The sequence below is a fragment of the Danio aesculapii genome, chromosome 2 (genome assembly GCF_903798145.1).
Source record: "Danio aesculapii chromosome 2, fDanAes4.1, whole genome shotgun sequence".
Classification (NCBI taxonomy): domain Eukaryota; kingdom Metazoa; phylum Chordata; class Actinopteri; order Cypriniformes; family Danionidae; genus Danio; species Danio aesculapii.
The window spans coordinates 29446779-29455980 of NC_079436.1; the positions used below are offsets into that span (position 1 = coordinate 29446779).

At 34.4% G+C, this 9202-nt stretch overlaps 1 protein-coding gene across 1 annotated transcript in view; it reads left to right on the forward strand.

The window, feature by feature from the left end:
* Positions 1-2884, forward strand: part of si:ch211-207d6.2 (sickle tail protein homolog) — a 55136-nt gene extending 52252 nt beyond the window's left edge. The window contains 1 exon segment of the mRNA XM_056476699.1: positions 241-2884. Within this exon segment, the coding sequence (XP_056332674.1) occupies positions 241-780 (540 nt within the window). The 3' untranslated portion in view covers positions 781-2884.
* The last annotated feature ends 6318 nt before the right edge of the window (positions 2885-9202 follow it).

Below are 9202 nucleotides of genomic sequence, written 5' to 3' on the forward strand. Positions count from 1 at the left end.
GGCCTCTTCAGTCTGATGGCCAAATTCCAGCTTATTCACCCTTTCTCTTTTCAATGTTTAATGTGTGAAACCTACTGTGAGAGAAAAGGAAAGAAAACAATTATGCATTTTTGTTACAAGAGTAATATTTTTGTTGGTGTTGTAGAATATTTTTATGAAATATAGCTAGAGCTCTATATTTTCATGTATGCGTTATCATCCTACTTGACTTTCCATGTCTTCCGGCATCTTTGTTCGCAGGCTAACGGGAGTGCTATGAAAGCTGGTGGGAATAGTAAACATGCTTTCCCTGCTTTGCCTGCTTCTAAGATCCCAGCTTTTATGCCTAGCTCGTGGAAACATAGCTCAACCCGTGCTCCTCGTTCAAATGTGTCTAGGCTTACTAACCAAACCTCTTCCTCCTCTAAGTCCTCAATCCCATGTCTCAGTTTGAGCTGGCCCAGCTGTAGACCTGTCACCCCTTCAAAGTCTCCTGAGCCCTCTCAGCAGCCTGAAGGTCAAAAGCTAACCCTTCCTCCACAAACTCAAATTAGCCAGTCCTGCTCTTATTCCTGCTCATCCTCATCATCCTCTAGCTCATACTCTTCCTCCTCCTCGGTCTCTCCGACCTCTACTTCCTCCTCCTCGTCCCCTTCCTCTCCTTCCCTCTTGTCTCCCACTGCCATGTGCCGGGGAGGTCGAGCTGTACACATACCCAGCTTCAGCAGCAGCAAGTCTCTGAAGGCCAGCAGTGGCCAAACCACTATCACACCAGCATCCTTTTCCAGGGACATGGCATGAACTATCCATTTCTCTCGTTTGCTCTTTTTGTTGGCACTCATTCTGTCAGGATTTTAGGTGGCCATGTGTTTCTTTAACAAACAGAAACCGTTTTAGCTATGCTGTGTATTTGGGGTGGTGTTATTGTCTTTGTGCACTTCCTCTGAAATCCAAAAATAGAGGCACATAAGGTGCTCTGAATTTACGGTTTATGTGAGGAATTAAACGACAGTGTTCACATTTTATTTTAGAAACTTGCATTTGTTTACCTTAATGAACTATACAAAATTTTCTTTGCTGTTTTAAGAGAAAGAAAATTTGACGAATACATTATATTTTAGAGTGTGTTCATACTTGGCAGGCTCAGTTTGATTTAAATAAACTTTAATGTGATTGCTTTGTTAATGCATTTCTTTTGAATAAGAAATTGACACATCTGAACACCAGCAGACACACTTCTGAACTCTAGTGTGTACCAAATAAGTGAAAAACTGCACTTTGGAAAAGGTGGGTCTTGGTCCACTTATAAATGAACCCTGAACTTTTGGTCGGACTAAAATCAAAAAGAAACAAGGACAAAGCTTAACCTTTACAATTCGATACAGGCATGTGGAATTCTTGTGAACACCAAGTGTGAACACACTCTTGTGTATTTTTTTTAAATAGCCAAATATAATGGGGTCCAAATGTCTGAGAGCACATTTTGTGTTTTAAAACATACAGTGCTCAGCATATATAAGTGCACCCCTCACAAATCCATCTTTGAAATTCATATTTTTAATAGGAAGCTATACAATATTTTATATTTGTGCATATACATTAGATTAGTCAGTACTGAAGCCAAATCTGGAGCTTATTTAACAAAATAACTTACGATAACTGTCCAAAAACTAGTACACCCAAATTTATATGTTATAGAAAAATATTAAATACAAATTTCAAAAAAGAGGAAAAATCAAGAGAAGCAAAACATGTTAAAAATGTAGTTTAAATTTTGAGGTTGTAATTTTTATTTATTTTTTGCAATATTTAGCTTGAATTTAATTGTTTTATCTTTCAGTTTCTAAATATGTTCGGTGACTGAAATATTATTTTAATAAATATATTTGTTTAATAAATCTGTTTTGTTTAAATGCATTAAAATACATTGCCTACAGTGTGTTCACTGAGAAATGGATACAAACATTAATTTTCAAAATAGGCTGTACTCAATTATGCTGAGCACTGTAATTGCTTTTTTTAACGATTTTTACAAAAAAATAAATAAAAAGTCATATTTAGGATTATGCACTATATAAATGTCACTTTCAAATAAGCTGATTCATAAATTTATGAATTATCATATGTTCTTCTGTTGACACATAAGAGTATTTTTGGATTATCAACAGGGTTTACACACGTAGCTTGTAACGCTTATAATTTTAAATGAAAAACTTTTATATTAAAGTAAAAACCTATTACAGTCAAGCTCAAAATTATTAATACCCCTGGAGTATGAATCATTTTGCGCTTGACCGTATATTAAATGTATTATATATTAAAACCACCAAATAAAAACTGTTTCACTCGAGGCCTCAGACTTTAGGAGCTCATTGTATATTTAAAATATCATTTGATTATGTTTGTGGTGAATTGATTTAATTTGACAGTTTGAAAGAGTTTAACCAAATTTAATCTGAACTGTTGCTCTTTGCCTCCAGTGCACTGCCAGTTTTAACTAATAATATGCAGTTTTAGTGTTACCATAAAACCAAAGTTTTACTCATTTAAAGACTCAAACAGCAGTGTATATAGTTTGAGTGTATGATACAGTATCAGCCTTTGTAGTGGTGTAGTGTAGCATAGCTTTGTATTACACCATTATTGTATTTCTTTAAACAGCTCATGTCAGATGCCAAAAGATAAAATATTAGTCCCAATATTGGATATGAAAATAATGTCTTAAATTGCCAAACTTACTCCTATGCATGCTTTTCAGATATTTAACCATAGACGATGCAAAGGTAAATGCTGTAAATATCACCTCTGATATTTGTAATGCTGTATAAATTGTACAAAACAATTGTTTGGAAGAAAATGCTTGCCAGAGATGTTTATCAAATAAAGGGCTTCCAGTGTATGGTCATTTAGTTTTTTCGATGTTCTATTCTTTCATTCTGTTTGTGTGAATGGTTTTAGAATATGTGTTTGTTAGTACAGACATAGACGAGGAACAGGACTTAAAAACATCACGTCTCTCTATCCAGCAAACATAAACCAGCTTATCCTGTTTAAAGGCCTGATTGGGATGACTGAGGATAGTTTGTCTAGTTGCTATCACATTAATATTAACCTGCAGAGGGCAGCACTGACTTGCAGGAGTTCTCAAATGGAATTCATTCATTTTCCTTTTCTTTTTTTGCAAAAATTTTACACCACAAAACAGGGAACAATCAACATCGCAAGGCATGTTTACCATTAAAATAAAATGAATTAAAATTGTTACAACTGCAACAAGGAGCAGTACAAAAGACCTACATCAAAAGAACAAACCAATATAATAATAAATATTCTGAAAATGAAGAACAGAGAGCTTCAGTTATTTTATTTTGGTTTCTGAAGTATTTGAAGCTTTAAGTCACTTTCCCTACCTCAGAAAGAAAACACCTAAAAGAGGGTCTGCATTTTTTTTACAACAATGAATATGATATTTACCCATTAGTAAACTCAAGTTCACAACATCAGTTAAAAGAAAAATGTAAATCACATTTGTAAAAGAAGATATCTTCCAGAACAATAGGGAGGACTGAAATCATCTTTAATGAAAGACATATATGCAGTTGAAGTCAGAATTATTAGCCCCCCTGTTTATTTTTTCCCCAATTTCTGTTTAGCAGAGAGATTTTTTTTCAACACATTTCTAAACATAATAGTTTTAATAACTTATTTCTGATAACTAATTTATTTATATAATACTTTACTAGATATGTTTCAAAACACTTCTATACAGCTTAAAGTGGCATTTAAATGTTTAACTAAGTTAATTAGGTTAACTAGGCAGGTTAGGGTAATTAGGAAAAAAATAGCTTAAAGGGGCTAATAATTTTGCCCCTAAAATGTTTTTTTTTTATTAAAATTGCTTTTATTCTAGCCAAAATAAAACAAATAAGATTTTCTCCAGAAGAAAAAAATATTATCAGACATACTGTGAAAATTTTCTTGATCTGCTAAACATCATTTGGGAAATATTTATAAAAAGAAAAAAAAATTCAAAGGGGGGCGAATAATTCTGACTTCAACTGTAAATGTCAAACCAGTTTAGAAGTTAATTCACAAGAAAAAAATAAGTGATCGAGTGTTTCTGGAAGATTTGAACAAAAGCTACACTTTTTTTTGTCAACATCAAAGTTACATCTTTTTTCAATAATCTCCTTCACAGGACGTATCCTAAACAAAATTCTGTAATGAGTTTCATTAACCTTAGGTACATTTAAGATAAAATGTAAAAGCTTTGTCCTCTACTAAGAGTTCAACAACTCCTAGATAATAACACTTATAATCACCCATGATAATGCATTTAAATTCTTTGTAAATAAGCTTGTTGTTACATTTATCATCGAAAATATCAACATTTGATATTTTTAAAGACAGAAAAGAAGTTACATAAGTACATGGGGGATCAAAATAATTACTTTGAATTAACCTAAACAAAGCAATGGGTATAGCCTCACAAATTTTAGTATAAACTTTATCTGTGATTCGGACTCTATTGAACAATTCGTTATGAGATGTTAGCAATCCATTTTCATCTAACAAATCATAAATAAATATAATGCCTTAACTGTACCAGTCACTTTTAAACAAAGATTTTCTGTTAATAATAACTGCCCTATTATTCCAGAGTGGATTTATGAGGAGAACAATTATCATTTTCCAAAAAAGTAGCGCTTGCTTATGAAAATTTGACAGCTTTAAAGGAATTTTTGAACAATACTAATACAAATTCAAGGCCACCATTCGTTCATTTTCTTTTCCGGCTTAGTCCCTTTATTAATCAGGGGTTGCCACAGCGGAATGAACAGCCATCAAATAAAATAATACTTGTTTATTATTCATTCATTTTCTTTTCGGCTTAGTCCCTTTATTAATCCGAGGTCGCCACAGTGGAATGAACCACCAACTTATCCAGCACATGTTTTACGCAGCGGATGCCCTTCTAGCTGCAACCTATCTCTGGGAAACATCCATACACACTCATTCACACTCATACACTACAGACAATTTAGCCTACCCAATTCACCTGTACCGCATGATGTCTTTGGAATGTGGGGGAAACCCAAGCACCCGGAGGAAACCCACACGAACGCAGGGAGAACATGCAAACTCAGCACAGAAACGCCAACTAACCCAGCCGAGGCTCCAATCAGTGACCTTATTGCTGTGAGGCGACAGCACTACCTACTGCGCCGCCACTTGTTTATTATTATTAATATTATTAAAGTTAACAATTGTTTATTTACTATTTGCAGTAATAATTTATTTCTGCAGAAGTGAACTTTGTGGTGCAAAAACACTGACCTTGCAATTTAAAATCAACATTTTTGTATTCGAAATACAGATTTCTGTTTTTATTCATTCACCTCATGATCAAGTACTTTGAATGAGAGCTTTTTACAGTGTTACCAAAGTAGCCCATTACTGCTTCAGACCATTAAGTAACCATTTCAGAAAGGCTATATTGAGATATCAGATAAACTGAAGAGGAGATCTTAAACAAAAGTCTTTAAAAATGGGTTTCAAAAGCCATTTTAGAACTATGCCTATGCCCCATAGCAGTCATTTCATTATGAGACATGAAAGCAATTAATACCTGATTGATGTAAGAGTCATATCTATTATGTGGACAGCAAAACCCCTCAGAGACAAATGATTGGCACATCTATTAATTTGGACTTCTCCTCTGTGCTTAGATATGCATTACTTTTAATGCCAAGTTCAATTCGGTCTTAAAAGAATTAATTTAGCATACCTGTTTAAACGCATAGTGTGGTCGACCATCAGCAGAGAGTCATAATTGTGAATGTTTTCTTGTTAGCATTCACACATACTACACCAGAAGAGATTCGCTTGTTTATAACGCATAATAAAAATAAAAAAGAAATCAGGTTTTAATTTGAGTAAGTGAATTTTGAGATTTTATCAGTTTCTTCAAATGCACATACAGGCACAAACAATACAATGTCTAATTAGAGATGAAAACTCTGTGAACAAAGAAGAGCTTCCTTTTCCATTCGAGGCCCTGCTCAAATTTGTAATTAGCCTGCTTTAATGAAAGATAATTAGTTCATATGCAAATTTCCGAACGACTGAATCCCTAAGCTTTGCACCATCTAATTAGCATGTAATTTGTATATTATAATACATTTACCATTAAGAAGTGAAGAGTCCAAATGCTACAATGCTACAGAGAGGAGGAGAAGAAGAGTAATTAAAATGCAAGTCCTTTTAGCATTTAAGATTAATTATTGTGTCTCCTGATGTTTTATGGTACAAGAGAATCAACATCATAAATCTTTGAGGACATTAACAAACCAACAAGGAACTTGTGTAAGTTAATCAAAGATCTGGTCACTAATTTGCATTTTTAATTCATCACAGTTAAGGAGGGTGTCAATTAGATAAGGAATTAAGGCTGGAATAGCTACGCAAGCAATGGCTGTTTGCTTTGGATTTCATTTTTATAGCATTTCACACTTGATACTCCAAATCCTTGATATTCCAAACCAAAGGTAAAGAGGTAAATATCCTTATTCACATTTTATACAAGTTATCTGGGTTATCAATTAAACATAGGTATTTATTTCATACTACTATCTTAAACCCTGGAATTTGTTTAACCTATTTCCAATGTCAGTGTCATTGATTGGATGAATACAACACAAAACTTGTTTAGAATAGATAATAGTGCTGTGCATTGTTATATTTTGTGATTGATCTAATGTATTTTTCTTCTTGGACTATGAAATGTCCAAGACAATCACACTTCTTCAATGTATGAAGAATGTCTGAGCACCCATGTTAAAAGCCAGATATACGTCATTGCATGGCACAACTGCAGAATTACTTTTTGTAGACCCCAAAAATTGGTGACAGCCAGCTCAATATGAAGAAAAGACTTGGAAAAATAGTGTAAATACTTAATTATACACTTTATTTGTTTAGGCCTGACACAATTGTTAATATTTCTTATAGGAACTGTTTTGGTTTATGGATATTTCTTGTGATTAAAGGGCAGCTCACCCGAAAAAGGAAAACTGATCATTTACTCACCTTTAAATGGTTCCAAACCAGTCTGAGATTCTTACTTCTGTTGAACACAAAACAAGATATTTTAGAAAGAATGTTAAAAACCAGCAAGCATATACATACTTTCAAGAGATGCTTCAAAGAAACTCAAACCGGTTTGAAACCAATCAAGAGTATGATAACACACTTTTAACTTTTGTGTGAACTATCCCTTAAGCTCTACATTTATTTGGTAATTGAATATTTGGCGCAATGTGACTTTTAGGTTGGAGTTTTAACTAGCCTGTTAAGATAAACAGAGACTGTACATTTAAAAGAACGCTTCTCTCGCGGTTAAAAGTGCTGTTTAAAACGGCGGTAATCTGGAGTGGAGTGGGAAGCGTTACATCAATGATATAAAAAGTAACAATCTTTTTTAACAGCTCAATTTTTATGAACAATAGCAGGGGACATTACACAACACAAGGTTAACTTACCGTCACATATACCTTAAACTTTCGGTTGATGAGGTTTGACTGTTCCAAAACCGCGCCTGACAGTGGTCCCAAATCAGGTTTGCCCAAACGCATTGCACTTGCGTTTTATGGACAAAATGGCGCCACGTGCATGGCATCGATAGGGTGTAGGAAAACATTAACACAGTAGGCTAACTGTAATTACTACAACAGATTAATTCAAGTACTTTTACTATAGTATGGTTAAAAACAATGTAGCATTTACCGTAAATGTATTTGCTTTTGGAATTGAATTACTGAGAGCTGAGGTTATCCACAAAGGCCTACTTGTGCTTAAACTTAGCCATGTCACACTTACCTGCTTTCTGGATAACCTCTGGAACCATATAGTGCTGGGTTGATTTGAAATTGGCGTCCATTGATTACAAATTACTCAATGAAAATTAAGCAACTATCTAGATTCCACATTTGAGGTAATTTATCTCACTATGTTTGTGATTAATTTTAGATTACTTGTCCTAATTTATAACATTCATTCATTCATTTTCTTTTCGGCTTAGTCCCTTTATTAATCTTGGGTCGCCACAGCGGAATGAACCGCCAATTTATCCAGCATTTGTTTAATGCAGTGGATACCCTTCCAGCTGCAACCCATCACTGGGAAACACCCATACGCTCATTCTCTCTCACACACACACTACGGACAATTTATCACATCTTTCCACCCAAAGGAAACTCACGCTAATATGGGGAGAACATACAAACTCCACACAGAAAAGCCAACTGACCCAGCTGAGGCTACCCACAGTGCCACCACGCCACCCTAATTTATAACATCAATATTATTAGTTTGTACCATACTGATCTGAAAGAAATTTTTTTTTACCTATAGGTCTTGTGACCACATGAAAACGTTGAACATCCAAATGTGTGACATACTAACCTACAATTTTATGGGCATAGTAAATATTTTACTCTCTAAAAATTGGCTCAGCCTGTATATAACTACTCTATGCTATAGCAACAATATAACTGGATTCACCTTTCAGCTGACAAATGATAAATAAACCTATTCAGAATCCACCCAAATTAAAATGACTAGTTTTTAAAGCAACAAAACACACTGCAGTTTTCTGTCACCTTTTTGATAAGAAAATTGGTATCTGGGGAACGGAGTCACTGATGGATGTGAATATTGTTATAATACTTATTCTTGGTATCAACTCAGCTTTTAAAAAAAGAGAGCTTACCTTATTACTTCTAAATCTTAAGCGACAGCTCAATTTACACTACATAACCACGTTAAGATATATTTTGTATACAGTAGACAATCTCAGGAGTCAACTTAAAAAATGAATACAAAGATTTAAGGCTACTGTAGCTATAAAAAAAAGAACAATCAGTGGTTTTGTGTATGAAGCTGTTCAGTTCAGTTTGTGTAGAAAAAAAACAATAGCACTATAGAGTTGTAGGCATTCCCTGGTGATGTATGCTAGACTAAAACAAAAGCATCTCAGACAGTCTTGGAGTTGAGGTATATCGATCCATATTTCTACACTCAGGCGGGTGATTGAAGCACCTATTGTTTCCCCTGTTGCATTTCTGGCACATGACCTTGGCTGGGTAAGTTTTAATTTATCCCATTTTAGAGGGTATTACTGCCAGCTCCTCTCCAAAACCCAGCGCAGGAGCCAGGGGATCAC